Here is a 16,562-nt window from a genome sequence, read left to right as displayed (position 1 = left end):
AAAAACTTATAGACTGTGAGGTGAGGGAGTGGTAATTTTTGTATAAAACTTTTTTTTTAATGGGTCTTCCAATTTGCTGCAAACTTTGCAGAATTATTGTTTACAATTCATAATTAAAGTATTTTATTATAGTTTTAATTAATTTAAACTACTCTTTAAATGGGATGAAATGTGGGTAGCAAATTTATTTATGGAAAAATGGTACTTAAATGATTACATTCAGCTAATTGTGTCTGTTTACTACGTTATAGGTACTTTAACGGAGTAAACGGACAATTGACAAAATTGTCGTAACAAGTTTGCGTTATATAGTGACTATTAACGCGAGTGAAGCCGCCGGTAAAAGCTAGTTATTTATATATAAATCTGTCTATAGTATAGTACATATTTGGATAGACATTTCGATGAATGCTAACGATTTCGGTTTCATCCTGTATTTAACAGTTTAATAGTTAAACGTTCAACTTAATATGATACAAAGTATTTCAATCAATTCTAGTCAGAAAATTTCTAGTCAAGAATAAAACTATATTGTTGATCTGAATACATTGCACTTTTTTCATACAACTTAGAATGGCAAATAAGCTGACGGCCCACCTGATGGAAAGTGGTAAACGTCGCCTATAGACATGAGCAGTACCATGGACATAATAGAGTAGTATACTGTTTCGCCCTTTGATACCTCCCTTGCATTGCCATTCCTGAGGACTCAGGTGTTATTCCTTTGTACCCTGTAAATTTACGCCATATCCCACCCTTTAAACCGAAAGACAGCCATGCAAACACAACTACTTTACGGTTGAAACTCAAATGGGACAGAGGTACCCAAGCAATCGACTTTTGTACAAGGTCTTCCTCTGGTAAAAAAAATCTGGTATAAAAATTAACCACAATAACCGAAAAATGGTTACCAATAGTTTGACCAAATTTCTGGGTTTTTCTTAAATGCCCATAATTTTCAAACTGCATGGGATAGATTTTTTTTTCGGATTTTTCTCATGATGGTTACAATAAATCCTGTCACCTAGTTTCGGCTTGACGTTGTGTTCTGGGACAGCCTGTATATATAATAATGAGGTTTTAAACTAACCACCGGCAGCTTTCCTGGGCAGCGTGGCGGCGTACGGCCGCCCGGAGCTGGACAGTTGGTTCTGCGACTTGCTCGTCGGTACCGTACACGTGTTGTTCTCGTTGTTACCTACCGATTGTGGAACAAAACATTTAAAGAAACACTACGAGACTATGACGATGATAAAACTGCAGGAGACATGTTTATTAAAGTCGACTGCTGAAATCCATATGAGCAGTAGTATTGCAATGTTACTGATTTTTTATTGTGGCAACATTATTTATCGTAAGGGATTTTTTTTATAACATAGGGACAACCGAGCATGCGACACACCTGATGGTAAGTGACTACCGTAGTCCATGAGTTACCCACAACATCAGAGGCATTGCAGGTGTGTTGCTAGCCTTTTAAAAATATGCTATTTTTTAAGGTTATGTGTTTATTGCTCTTTATGAAGAAATAAAAAATAATTAATCATTTAATAAAACAAGAATGTTCGGTTTTATTGTGTTATTGTTTATAGTAAAAATATATTAAAATACTAATGAAACTAGCTTTTACCCGAGACTTCGTCCGCGTGACCGGAGTATGTTTACTGATAGGGATAAAAAGTAGACTATATCCTTCTCTATCTCATGTAATTTACGTGTTTACCAAATTTCGTAGTGATTGGTGACGCTGTTAAGGCGCTATAAGATAACAAACAAACAAATAAACTCACTTTCACATTTATAATATTAGTAAGAATATGTAGCGTGTTAGTTTGGTCATTTGGAGAGGATGGATGAAAGAAGAATTACGAAAGAGATTTATCGAGCAAGAATGAATGGAGATGTCGGTAGGGGTCGCCCTAGATGGGCATATGTTGACCAAATAGGCGACGTGCTGTAGAAGGGCCAAATTAAAAGTACCCGTAACCGGCGAGCGTGTATGAAAAGATTGATGAATGTGAAAGAAACGAAAGAGGTTTGTTTGAATCGAAGCATTTGGCGTTCTATTGTTTCTGCCTACCCTAATGGGAGACAGGCGTGACAGATTTGTATGTATGTATGTATGATATGTACCGTATATACATATATAAGAGGATGCTGAGTGATTGACTGACTGACCGATATATCAACGCATAACCGAAACTACTACTAAATCCAGAATCCTAAAAAATTGCAGTTTCTTTATACTCGTATAGGCGTAGGTGAATAATAAGAAAGAAATTTTGAAAATTCAACATTTAAGGTGGTGAAACGGTAAGTTTGTTAGACACGTGAAATAAATCAAATACCACACGCGAGCTTAGCCGCGGGCAGAAGCTAGTATGAACTAAATTATTAATACATTTAATTAAACAAAATTGTAAATTTAGTTCATAATGGCCCATAAAACAGTAATTTCGGGAAATTATTGAATATTATGTTAAGAGATATGTTTAAAAAATGGTGACTTAGAATCGACTCCAATATTGGACAATGGACCAACTGCTTTGCTTCATCCTCACCTATCTATCATCTCTTACTGGTGCCTCGTCAGCGTATACCAATAGCACAGGCAAGGTTACCATTCCATTATGATCCATAATAAAAGGCCTCAACGTTGGATTTTGGATAGAAGCCACTCACCAGGCGCGCTGTTCAACGAGACAACAGTCATGGAGACGAGCGCTCCGGAGCTGCGTATGAGTTCCACCACGTGCTCGTGCGACGCCGCCGACACGTCCTCGCCGTTTATCTGGAGGTAATAGGAAGTCACAGTATAAGTAAACGTCTTCGATTATATAGATAGTGTCTCCATACAAATGTTTCGAGAAAAGCGGGTCAACTTTTTCATACAATTTTGCGTGATAAATAGTCATGAGGGGGGGAAAGGGATTGTTAGCAATGGAGTTTGACAGCCCAATTGCTAGCAATATGCCTCATTAGGTCGACCTCCACGTGGTGCCCCCTGGAAACCATCGTGAACAATTCTTGTTGAATTCGTCACGATGGACTAACTGATCTACTTCATCCTCACCTATTATCCTTCACTGGTGCCCCGCTGATGTATACCGATAGCGCGGGTGGGGCTACCATTACATTATCATCCATTAAAAAAAAATAGTCATGAGTGTTTTCTTTATAACTTTAATATTTATTATATCTTATAATTGTTGCATCTTTTTAAGGCGTAAAAAGTAATTTTATTTATTAAATAATTAAATATAGATACGTCAAGATATTATACAGAACACTGATAAAAAACGAGTCAGCTAATTTGACATTTAGCTGACAAAAGTTGACCCGTTTTTGAGACTCGATGCTCTATCTATATAATCTAAGGTGCTCGTATAGTTGCCTTTTTTCTAAGAAACTTCAGCTTTTTAACGTATGCAGTGTCATTTATGAGGAGTAAGTTGTTATGATCCATACTAGAGGGTAAATTACAGAACTTTATTGCTATAGTTAATTTCAATAGACTTTAATAAAATGGACGATAACAATTTTTTCTAAAATTATTAAGGAAAGTTTATTAATGTAGTGCTTAATGTTAAAGAGTGGTAGTAATTTTTATTATGAGTTTGAAAATAGCAAATAAGTTATGGGAATTGTTGCCTATTGACATAAAAAGTATAATAGTATGGACACCGAGAGACTATACTGTAATTATTATGATATTTCTCATGCATTAACATGTCTTAGATCTATTCTTAAGGTGCTATGTTGTCTTGTAATATCTGTGCCATATCCCACCCTTCAAACTAAAACATAGAGATGCAAGCATAATTGTTTGGGGACAGAAATATTGTGATCACAGTTTAAAGAACTTTTAATATAATAGCAATTATGTGAAACATGAAAGTCTACTAGTTATTCTTTATACTGTGGCGATTGTGTTAGTGAGATAATGTTGGTGTTCGATGAGTTGCCATGTCGGTGAGTAATGTCGACGAGTGGCAGTGTCGGTGAGTAGTAGTGTCGACGAGTGGCAGTGTCGATTTGTAGTAATATCGACGAGTGGCAGTGTCGGTGAGTAGTAGTGTCGACGAGTGGCAGTGTCGATTTGTAGTAATATCGACGAGTGGCATTGTCGGTGAGTAGTAGTGTCGACGAGAGGCAGTGTCGATTTGTAGTAATATCGACGAGTGGCAGTGTCGGTGAGTAGTAGTGTCGACGAGTGGCAGTGTCGATTTGTAGTAATATCGACGAGTGGCAGTGTCGATTTGTAGTAATATCGACGAGTGGCAGTGTCGGTGAGTAGTAGTGTCGACGAGTGGCAATGTATGTGAGTAGTAGTGGTCGGTTTGTGTGCGTGCGGTAGTGCGGTAGTGCGGTAGTGCGGTAGCGGTGGCGGCGGCGCAGTTACCGCGACGAGGAAGTCGCCCTTGCGCAGGCCGGCGCGGTCGGCGACGCCGCCCGCGTCCACGTCGTCGAGGTACTGCAGCGCGGGGCAGCGCTCGGAGGGCCGCAGCTCCATGAGCGGCGAGGAGGCCTTGGCGCCGCGCAGCACGAACCCGAAGCCGCGCCGCGCGCGGTGCAGCACCACCGTGCGCGCGCACGCCGCGCCGCCGCCCGGCCTGCGCGCGCACACGCCCGTATCACCATTGGGTACATTTTTCACAATTTTGAATAAAAAAATCTCTGTTCGCGAAATTTCGGAATAATTTTTGGAGAAACCCTAAAGACGGTAACATGAGAAACATTGTTTTAGATTGTGATTTGGTAAACGTCTTGCAAATCCCGTCGATTCGAAGAAAAAAATATTTGAGATGTGACTAAAAATAAAATTCGCATCACATGTAGCTGGGCTGGACTCACACTTAGATGCCAGTTATGGCTCATTCGCAGTCTAGTAAAATGTCATGTAAGAAATAATGCGTGTGAATGAGATTAATCTCGAAGTGTAACATAAGAACTCGATAACATTTGACCAGGCCGAACCATAAACGGCATTAAAGTACGAATCTAGCCATCTACCGTATCAAAGTTACTTTACACTCGGTTAGTTTTAAGCTTAATGTATTTCAAAAATTAGCTACCTATACTTCGTAACTAACATTTTTATATAAAATAATCGCAGATTTTTTTTAATTACTTCATCTCCTTTTCTCTAATACATAAAATAAATAATTTTTACATTAATCAACTGATTAAATCTTTAGGCAAATTAACTAATTTAATTTGCCTAATGATTTCGTCGTATTTTAAATAATTTCGAAATTAAATTGAAAAAAGTACTTGTATGAACGACTTACGTTTTCTTTATTCTAGGCGCTGTGGCGCTATATGTTTTGCTCAATGCCATTTCTCTTCTGCCAGTTACTCTAGAATGGTGGATTGGTCCTGATGCAAGCACCTGGAAATTATAAAATATATCGTTAGAAACTATAATACATTTAGTACTTTATTCTGTACTAATACATAAAGCTTAGAATTATTTGAACGCGTTCATTTCTGGAACTTCCAGTGGGATATAAAAAATTCTTTTTTGAATTTGTTATCTATTTTATTTGAGGAAGGTTATAAGCTATTAAATATCATATAAGTGGGAGGGGGGGGGGGGGAAGGGATTGTTAGTGATGTGGATTATCAGTCCCATTGTTAACAATACACCCTAACAGGTCGACCTTCCTGTAGTCCCCCCTGGAAACCATCGTGCTGAATTCCAAGTGTATTCATCACGATGGGCTAACTGACCTGCCTTTTCATCATCACCAATCATCCCTCACTGGTGCCCCACCAGCGTATACCGTTATCGCAGGCGGGGTTACCATACCATTGTCATCCATTAAAAAAAATACCATATAAGTGGTACTAAATTTCACTCAGAAACTCATTTTTAGATTTACAGTATTAGCATAGATTTGTGCGTAAATTTCGTTTGTACAGATACCTCTGCTCCACTTGTGTTATAATTGTCAAACATATGTTCTTGCATAGCTGTGTCATCATCATCATATCAGCCAACTGTCCACTGCTGAACACAGGCCTTCCCTATAAGAGTATGGTATGGTAACCTCGCCTGCGCTAATGGGATACGCTGGCGGAGCACCAGTGAAGGCTGATAGATGAGAATAAAAACAGGCCAGTTAGCTCATCATGATGAATTCATCAGAAATTAACCATGACAGTTTCCAGGGGGAACCGCGAGGAGGTCGACCTGGTTGGGTATATTGCTAGCAATGGGATTCTCCATTACTAACAATCCCTTTCTCCCCCGTCCTCGCCTATCATCCCTCACTGGTGCCCCGCTAGCGTATACCGATAGCGCAGGCGGGGTTGCCATTCCATTAGGATCTAGTTGTGAAGCGTGTAGGTCACCTGGTGCAGGTTGTTGGCGTGGCGCAGGCGCACCTCCTGCACGCAGCGCGCGGGGAACAGGCCGGCCGGCCGGCCCGCGCCCGCCGCGCCGCGCACCGCGCCCTCCAGCAGGCCCTCGTCCGTCGCGCCCACCACTGGGTACCAATACCGACACGTACTATGTGGACCCATATCTATATATATATCTATATACGTCATAGTCGTAGAATACTGACGGATCTGACAAATATTCAATATATATATCCGTCAGTATTCTACGAATATGACGATATAATGTTCATGCGTGCAGTGCAATACAATTGTTGCTTTAATAAGAAATTTAACAATTGTCAATTTAACACTGCACGTACTAAGGTCAATGTATCGCCCCACCAGTTTTGTATTAATTTCCCTTATTTGTATTAAGTATATAAGATTATTATTATTCCTTAATTTTATTCAGTTATAACTGAGCCATTGGAAATATAAAATACATTTCCACAAACCTCGTCGCCCCAATACAACCCGCAACATACTACTTTGTCTTTTAAAATATTTTACGTATAAGTCTTTCGTGTATATAAATAAATAAATACTACTGGAAATAATATAAATTAATAAATATTATATATTGTACGTATTATAAATATTGTACATATAAAAAACCTAGCTCGATTGAACACACGTATTTATGAATAGGTATAAATGTTTGCATCGTATGGCCATTGAACCTACGACCGTCGAAAAGAAAATCGCGTTTGTAAATCGCGAGATCATTAAAAACTTCAAAATATAAAGAACAAATGTAATAAGAATATATATTTTTTAATTATTTATGTCGGCTTTATTCAGGTTTTAAATTTGGGAATGCCCGATTACATAGTTTGAAACTCAACAGGTACCCTTATTCATGAGCGCAGTCCACGACTGCATACTTGAGTAAAGTTGACATAAATAATTATAATACATTATGACTCACCATAGTTACTTGTATTATTTAACCATAATTTAAATAATTTTTTAGCTTTTCAATGAACACTTTTGTTTTTTGAAAAGTATTTCGTCTAACCTATCTGTGGGACTAAAAAAAATAGTTTCCACCTATCTATGATCTTTATCGATTGAGACCGATTTGAGTGTTACTTTTTATAACAAACATGTTGGTTTATTTTACACAATTTATCATACTTGTAAAACACACTGACTAGTACAGGTTCATCAAGAGGTCATAAGAAACATAATATTTTGACTTATGTAACGCAGGTGTCTTACTTCTCAAATTCACCCATTACTAGATTTACCACAATATGGTGTATCCAAAGCACTGCATTTACAGGCGAAACATCCTGCTTGGGAACACTCGTAAATAAATTATCTAGAACCCCCTTATAATATATATCTTTTGTATAATACAATTTCAGTTACCTTATGTATTATATAATAAAATCACTATAAACAAGAATTTATACATAAAATATTTTTTTTGCATCACCCGTCACAGTTTAAAATTATAAATAAAAAAAAAAAAAACAAAACGGTACGTGTGTACGGTGTTCGAATTTTAAAAACACATTAAAAATAAAGTATTTCTGATGTGGCAAAGATCTTTTTATCACAGTCACATGAAACGAATGGCGTGAAACATTATTAATTAATAAAATATAACATTTCACAATATGAAAGATTATTTATAACATGAACACCTGTTAATACACTGTTTGATCAATTGTTAAACGTGTCCCATGTAATGAACGATCATGGTATAAAAATGTTTCATATGATCGGTTATTTTTTTTTATTTAATGTGCATTAGTACGCGTACCAACAAAGTTAAAAACATGATTTTAGCATATGTAGTTAGTACTCGAATGTTATAAAGTTTTATTTTGCTAAATATATCAATACGTCGCCATACTGTGCTAAAGAATTCATTTTGTCTACACTGAGTTAAGTCGATTTATTGCTAAGAGTACTAGAAAGGTCTAGAATATGGATGTTCTGGATACCTAGTGAGATCCTGGCAGTACATACCTTCGACGATGTCGCCCTGCGCGAGGCGCAGGTGGCCGGGCGCGGTGGGCTCGTAGGGCTGCAGGCACACGACGGTGGTGCTGAGCTGCAGCGAGCACGTGGTCGTGTCCGAGTTGCTGGTGCCGACGCCACTCGAGTCCGATATGATGTCGCTAGTGTCGCCCGCGCTCTTATCTGTCGACGCCCGCGCCCGTCAAATATACCTCTCATCTATCATCCTCGCATGCCAACCATGCACGGGTCCCGTTTTATAATATCCTTAGTTTTAATACGGGAGGAAGGGATTAGTACTAATGGGGATTAACAGTCCCATCGCTAGCAGTATAGTTAGGTTGACATTCACGTGGTCTCTTCTGGAAACCGTCGTGATTAACGATACGAATGGGCCTACTTATATCCTGAACATTAACATAATACAATTTTTATAGCGAAGGTAAAAGACCTCCTTGCTTGTAATATAATTAGGCAGATTTTTTTTATACAACTTAGAATGGCAAACAAGCTGACGGCCCACCTGATGGAAAGTGGTAACCGTCGCGTATAGACATGAGCAGTACCATGGACATAACAGAGTATACTGTTACGCCCATGATACCCCCCATGCGTTGCCATTCCTGAGGACTCAGGTGTTATTCCTCTGTACCCAGTAAATTCACGGCATATCCCTTCAAACCGAAACAGCTGCTTCACGGTTGAAACACGAATGGGACAGAGGTACCCAAGCAATCGAATTTTGTACAAAGTCTCCCTTTGGTACTTAGATCCTCCTGGAAACTATCGTTGTGAATATCCAAAGAATCCGTTACAATTGGCCTAATTGATCTGACTTAATCCTCACCTATTATCTCTCACTAATACATCAGTGTATATTAATAATAATATATGTAGATATATCTTCATCCTAAAAGTCCTCACACTTATCTGATCAGGTGCCTTAGTCCTTCTTTTGAAGAGAAACTTACTATCACCATACTGGTAAGTTGATGAAAGATTTCAAATTCTCCGTTTAGCTAGATGATTAGTTCTTAGTTGCCTTTTAAATATTTTGGATGTGTAAAGGAGTAGTGACACATTGTTTTTAACTTTATCTCATGTTCTAACATAGTTAGTTAACACAGATATTTTAAAGCATTCCTTTGGTGCTTGATTGTTTATAATGGATCCATCATACATCGTAGATATATTTAAGGGGATCTCTTAATCTGTTGGTTTTTTAGCCATTTACTCAGTTGTCATTCTTGTCTAATGGCTTTATTATACTGTCTAAATCCACCATAAGATACTGTGGTTGGTTTTATTGTGAAGCACACTAGGTGTACATGTGCAAGATTTACGTGGTCAAATGTTGTAATATATTTTTTTTTCATTATATGAGGTGTTTTGGATAAGGTTTAATAATATACAGACAGTATTTATAAAACTGAATACTTTCTTCAAGGAATATGTACCGAAAAATAAAAAGAATTTTTCACACTAAGTCGATCATGTAATGGTCCTTAAAAATCTTCAATTTTTTTAAATTTTTTGGTCCACATCCCTTGTAGAAAGCTGTACTGTTTCATGAATATTGGATCATTGCAGTTTGTACATGTAACAATATGACGGCCTGTTACAGTAAACATGGTGGACAGGTAAACATCACCTAAATCTAAATCTAAAAGGGGGGGTAAATCGAAAAGTCGAGAAACAAGAACGAAGCGAAGAAGCGGATGATAACATCTACGTATCAACAAAAGGCACATAGAACATGCAGTGGGGTGATCATCGGTGGTGCTTCTGATATGCATGGTGATGGTTGTTTCGTGTCGGCATACGGGTTGAGGCGTTACGCCTGTACGTTACGTCACGTCACGTGGGTTGCCGTCCTGCAAGATTACCTGTGAGGATACTGGCGTCGTCCTCGTGACTCGGATGGCTCGCGTCGCTGATGCTGGAAGAGGCCGACGAGAAGGGCCTTTCTAGACTGCACGGGGACGCTGTCGAGCCACCAGGCCGACGCAGGATAGCGTCAAACTCCGCTGGTATCCTCGTGGAGGAAGCCAGCGAGGACCTGTCTCCGGCGGTCCACCAGCCTCCCCACGCGGCCGAGCGTCTCTTCGGGTTGTACCTCGGTGGTCCGCGGAACGGCACTGAAATAGTTTCGTTAGCAAACGGAACAAAATAATAAAAGGAAACGTGCCTCAAAACAATTGACTCGGAAATTAAAAGTGCCAACTCCAAGTGTAAAACAAGGTTTTAAATCGTGCTGTAACTAAATATATAAAACTTATATATCAACTATAACGAATATAAATTATATAAATAATAATACAATTAAATATACGCCGAATACATAATATACACCCTGTATTGGACTCTATACAAAATATTTCTGTGTGTGTGTGTGTGTGTATATGTGTCATTGGTTAGCGAGCTATTTATGATATAAGAATAATTCCACGTTATCACCCAATATACAACCATCACCATTATGATAAAGCAATGAATAAAAACATCTATTTAAAAATATGTATATTTTAATATAGTGCGGATGATATCATGCAATAATATATCAAATTTCATCAATAAATAATATAATACATTTGTTAACACTTTGTTGTTAATATATAGAAATATAAAGCATATAAAATAAGAGGTCGCCGCTTGTTAAAGGAAATTGTTAATATGGATTCTTAAATACAATTAAATTTTAAACAAATAATACGAAATATTGTTAGTAACATTACTGAATTCGTCATAACCGTAGAATACTGACGGATCTTTATATGTAATATTCGTCAGATCCGTCAGTATTCTACGACTACGACGAATTGTTAGAAAGGTATACGAGAGTATTGCATTTAGGAATCCTAAACAAGAAGTTATAATTATATTTATAAAGCATCAAAAATAAGGCATGCCCAATCGTATGGTTTCCACTCACCGACTTCATCGGCCTTGTAATTTTTTATAACTTCAGCTAATTCCAAATTGCCTGCTATAACGGCGACCTGGAATGGAGAAAATGTATGATTAAGATTATGTAGCTTGTAACTTCAATTAATATTATAAATACGAAGATTGTTAAGATGGATGGATATTTATTTGTTACTTTTTCACGCAAACACTAATGAACGGATTTTTATGAAATTTTGTACATCTATAGGTTATATCCTAACTTAGCACATAGAATACTTTAAATATTGATTCACGCAGGTAAAACCGCGGGATACAGTTAGTAAAAAAATAAGTGAGGGTTTATTTATTATTTATAGATTAAATTTGGTCAAATCAGATTAACCATGATATCATCATTATATCAGCCGTTAACTCTTTACTGCTGAACATAGGCCTTCCTCTACAGGAGGGCTTCGCCAATAGTTGCCACACTTGGCATGCGAGTTGGCAACCGCAGTCAGGCTTTTGGAGATGTTTTAAGGGACGCTGCTGCCCATCCCTCGACTATAAGCTCCCTTAGTCGCCTTTTACGACACCCATGGGAAAGGACAGGGTGGCCTCTTCTATGCCGGGATCCAAATGGCTACAGATTTTTAGTAAGTAGATTTTTTTTATGGTGCATGAAGAGTATCATAAGCGTTACAGTGTATTTTGTGATGTTCATATTTATAGACCGCGGTTATCACTGTAAGCTGTTTGCTGTTTCAAGCTGATTTTCGATAGTTTTTTTTAATGAGTCATAGTGGAATAGTAACCTAGCCCGCGTACTTGATATACGTTAGTGGGGCACCAGTGAGAAATAACAGGTGAGAAAGAAAGCAGGTCAGTTAACCCATCGTGACGAAATCCTCTAGATTTAACTACGGTAGTTTCTAGAGAGAACTGCGTGGAGGTCAACCTGATAGCAATAGGGTTGTTAGAATCCATTACTAATAATCCCTTTTCCCCCCTAACGGGGCTATTATTCCATTATGGCAAGTCAGTTAACCTATCATGACAAAATCCACTAGAATTAACCACGGTAGTTTCTAGAGGGAACCGCTTAGAGGTCGACCTTTTTTCCCACTCTAACGGGGTTACTTTTCCATTATGACCCGTTACTAACACTGGCTGCGCGGGCGGGCGCGGCAGTCACCTGGTAGGGCGTCTGGTTGGCGTAGTTGAGCGCCTCCTTGTCGCAGCCGCGGAACAGCAGCTGGCGCGCGCACGAGTCCTGCGCGTTCACGGCGCACACGTGCAGCGGCGTGTTGCCGGACGCGTTGCGCGCGTTCATGTCCGCGCCGTAGAACAGTAGGTGGTCCAGGTTTTGGACTAGGCCGTTGCGGCATGCCTGCGATCGGCGGCAAACAATACTAGGTAAAACCTTCCAGGACTTTGAGGATTAAGGATATATTAACCCTTAAAAGCCAAATTTTTTAAATCATATTAAAAAATATATAAGTGTATCCTTTACTGTGTTTACTAATGGAGGAAAATAGTAAAAAAATCAAAATGATATTTTTATATATTTATTTGGAAAAAAAAACATTTGGTATCATATTTGATACTTTAGGCATTACGGTAATCAAAATATTTAAATTTATTTAACAATGAATCAATGCAAACCCCGGTTTCAAATTTGAAACTTCAGGTATTTAAGGGTTAAAACTTTAGTAAAGCAAAATACCTAAGCCCTTAGAAATGGCAACATATGAGGGATACCTAGTCGATGATTAATACTTACCAGCTTATTTGCCATTTTAAAATCAAACGTGTTGTAAAAAATAAAAGAATTGACCAGTGGGGTTACTCTTGAAATAAATGGCAATAGATTGATATTGGATTTGAGATGTTTCGCACTCTCGAAATGTAATATTAGCGACACAATGGTTCCATATTGTTCTGATAGACGCATATTAGTGCCTTGCTGATACAAAGTATTGCAAACCAATCTCAATTCTAACGTAATTCCTAAACGTTATTTTACGAGTGCAGTATAAAATTGTCATTGGCGATAGATTGGAATGACATTAATATTAGATTCAAGAGTAGCTTACCTGATGCACTTCCTGCCAACCCTGTAAATCTGTCGCTCCAATAGTCGCATGATCATGTAACAACGTTTCACACAAAAGCGGATCGGTCTTATTCGTGACCGACAGGTACAGTGGAGTGAGGCCTTTTCCATCCTTGTAGTTGGGCGAAGCACCAAGTTCCAGCAGAGTCTTTACTGCTTCTAGAGAGTTCTTTTCCACAGCTCTATGCATTGCAGTGCTGCCATCCTTTGTCCGATAGTCGAGGAGGGCGCCACCGTTTACAAGCGCTATTAATACCTTCCCTGGCGATTTTAGACCGGCTGCGATGGTTAGAGGTGTCTCTGTAAATGCAGATTGATAAATTATAAGTAATGGGTTATGGAAAATTCTATATCTCTTGGACAAAATTTGCAATATATTATCATCCACATATTATTATAATTACTATAAGAAGAGATTAGAGTGACCATATAGGAAGTAACAGGTCGATAAGTCCTATATTTTTCAAACCAATTTACGTAGTTCTAAAACTATGTTACTTTGTTTTAGGAAGCCGAATGAACGTATACCACGTAACGTTTTCCAAACATCAATTAAAATTATGCTTCAAACTATTTTCAAATTTAATAAAAAATAACCACAGAAACAGATGTTTTAGAACAGGAAGTAGTGAACACAAGTGGGTATAATTGTTATAGGTTATTTTTTGTTTTAAATTAAAATAAAATATAAGTGAGAAGGTGACTGGTAGTGTAGATAGTGAAGTGAGTTGGAGTCGGTATTATAAACAAGAAATTTATTTTTTTACGATATTTCTAGTACTTGCATTAATAAGTATTTCTCTAATTTTTAGGTTTTAAAATTTGTTTACTCTGTAAACTAGTTAAAAGAAGTTATAATAAAACAATACAAGGATTTGGATTTATACATGTTAAATTTAATTCTATTTAATAGAAAATTAGTTTGCAAACTCGTTACGCTGTCAGTGATATTAATAATCTATGTATTTATTATTTAATAACGTCTTTTTCAGTGCAGCAGAGCGCATCAATTCTCAACAGACATCTGTAAGGCACAAACAAGTCTGAAAGGAGGTAAATATATCATGAATTCGGCACAGTCAGTACCAAGGCTGAAGCGATATTTATCGTGGATTGTGCACAGCTCGATTGATACGCTACTACAACAATGGCACTATACTAGTTTAGTTTTCGAACAATAGCAGATAAGGCATCGATATGTAAATTTCCTTAGTCATACACGTCGAGTTAACTACTGTACCACACTGTATTTTCTGACTTCGTTTAAGTTAAGACTAGCTTTGGCCTGCGGTTTTGTATGCGTGATTTTCAAAGTAATACGACATGTGAAACTGAAATGACTGTTCAATAAAGGTTATACCTATGTATAGTTGAATAAAAATTAATTTTACCGATTTATTTTAATTTTTTTTTATACAACTTAGGATGGCAAACAAGCTGACGGCCCACCTGATGGAAAGTGGTAACCGTCGCCTATAGACATGAGCAGTACCACGGACATAACAGAGTATACTGTTTCGCCCGTGATACCCCCCATGCGTTGCCATTCCTGAGGACTCAGGTGTTATTCCTCTGTACCCTGTAAATTCACATCTGATGTTTTGTTTACCTACAGAATTAGTACTATTGGTTGTTGACTAGGAATAAAACTATGTAATCTGCATGCAATTTGGTATAGCAGTCTTTACGTGCTGCTGGAACAAATCTACATATAGACAGAACAAAATAAATAAAGATATTGTTTTCTTTTTATTTTGTTTATTTGTCTCGGCATAAAATAGGACACCATGTCCTTTCCCATGGGTGGTGTAAGAAGCGACTTAGGAAACTTAATGGTAAAGAGGTGGGCAGCAGCGCTCTTCTTAAAACATCACTAGAGCCTAACTGCGGTTGGTAACCTGCTTGCCAAGCTTGGCAACCACTGGTAAAACCTTCCACGGGGAGGCCTATGTTCAGCAGTGGACAGTTAACGGCTGATATGGTAATATGATGAAACTACTTTAAGGCCCTTTAATATTTTTTCCTAATATCCTCTATGTATACGAGTAAATATAGTTAAGTGGGGGAAAAGGGATTGTTAGCAATGGAGTTTGACAGCCCCATTGCTAGCAATATGCCTTATTAGATCGACCTCCACGTGGTTTCCCCTGGAAACCATTGTGAACAATTCTTGTTGAATTCGTCACGATGGGCTAACTGACCTACTTCATCCTCACCTATCATTCTCCACTGGTGTTCCGCCGGTGTATACAGATAGCGCGGGTGGGGCTACCATTCCATTATCATCCATAAAAAATATATATGTGTCTACATTGTATATTTATAATACATACATATAGCTTTGTTATACTTTGGGCATTGTTAACATTCAAGACCGCCTACTCCAGTATTCATGTTCAGTTACTTTGTTCAGAAAATATAAATAATGATGTTGGGGAAAATGGATGGGAGCATGTGTATAAAAGCTCGACTGGGACGCATCGGCTATTTGTTTCCTGTTTTATTCACTAAAACACGAATATGTATGAAATATCATGACATGAGAAATGTTTTTAACCATCGTTTTTAACGGGGAAAAAATTGAGTAGTCTTTTAAAAATAGTTTTCTAGCAATGTAACTGAGCATATCAATTATTGAATATGTACTGAAATTAACACAAGGGGAAAAATGTACTTAATCAAACTGTACTGGCATCACTATCTATGAGAGCGCCTAGTAACTACGTGCGAGCATGTAAAAGACACTTATTTGATGTTCCGTTAGGAAGAACAGAATTGGCCAAGCGAGTTCCCTTCTCTTTTGCGTTGAAACTACTCAATGATGTGATGAGCCAGTATCCACAACTAGACGTATTTGTGTCTAACTTGCTGTAGTTTCGTTGGATGACTATTGATTGTTCAGTTATTTATAATATAAAATGTTACTTTTATTATTGTTATATATTATATATAGAGACTGTAAAGTTCATCCAGATGATCAAATAATTTAATATAATAAAAAATAAAAAAAAAAAAATGGAACAAAAAAGAATTTACAGTTTCTATGAATTGAAAATTGAACGGGCTGTGTTTGTATGAAATGCTCAAAATGTATTACGTTCTTCGACTCATATTTATTTCAGAAAAAATATTTAGTAAAATTGGAAAACATTATAACAAAAAAAAAAAATCAATTTTATCCTATTCAAGTTCGAACACTCTA

The 16,562-nt window shown here is 37.7% G+C and overlaps 1 protein-coding gene across 8 annotated transcripts in view; it reads right to left on the bottom strand.

Annotated features, from left to right (window-relative positions):
* LOC113523461 (SH3 and multiple ankyrin repeat domains protein 3) overlaps window positions 1-16,562 on the bottom strand; it is a 297,001-nt gene that overhangs the window by 12,875 nt on the left and 267,564 nt on the right. For 5 of the 8 annotated variants that reach the window (XM_052895642.1, XM_052895641.1, XM_052895643.1 and 2 more), the window contains 10 exons: window positions 13,341-13,660; window positions 12,440-12,634; window positions 11,291-11,357; window positions 10,245-10,496; window positions 8,368-8,541; window positions 6,358-6,491; window positions 5,292-5,392; window positions 4,403-4,613; window positions 2,683-2,791; window positions 1,091-1,198 (listed from right to left, as the gene is read on the bottom strand). In XM_052895642.1, the coding sequence (XP_052751602.1) occupies window positions 1,091-1,198; window positions 2,683-2,791; window positions 4,403-4,613; window positions 5,292-5,392; window positions 6,358-6,491; window positions 8,368-8,541; window positions 10,245-10,496; window positions 11,291-11,357; window positions 12,440-12,634; window positions 13,341-13,660 (1,671 nt within the window). The remainder of the gene's footprint in view (window positions 1-1,090; window positions 1,199-2,682; window positions 2,792-4,402; window positions 4,614-5,291; window positions 5,393-6,357; window positions 6,492-8,367; window positions 8,542-10,244; window positions 10,497-11,290; window positions 11,358-12,439; window positions 12,635-13,340; window positions 13,661-16,562) is intronic. The other 3 variants (XM_052895646.1, XM_052895647.1, XM_052895645.1) reach the window with 2 other exon arrangements.

This window comes from Galleria mellonella, unplaced genomic scaffold (genome assembly GCF_026898425.1).
Source record: "Galleria mellonella isolate WM207_F2 unplaced genomic scaffold, CSIRO_AGI_GalMel_v1 utg300, whole genome shotgun sequence".
Taxonomy (NCBI): Eukaryota; Metazoa; Arthropoda; class Insecta; order Lepidoptera; family Pyralidae; genus Galleria; species Galleria mellonella.
The sequence above is the reverse complement of the archived record's forward strand: the minus strand, read 5'-3'. Positions and strand labels throughout refer to the sequence as shown.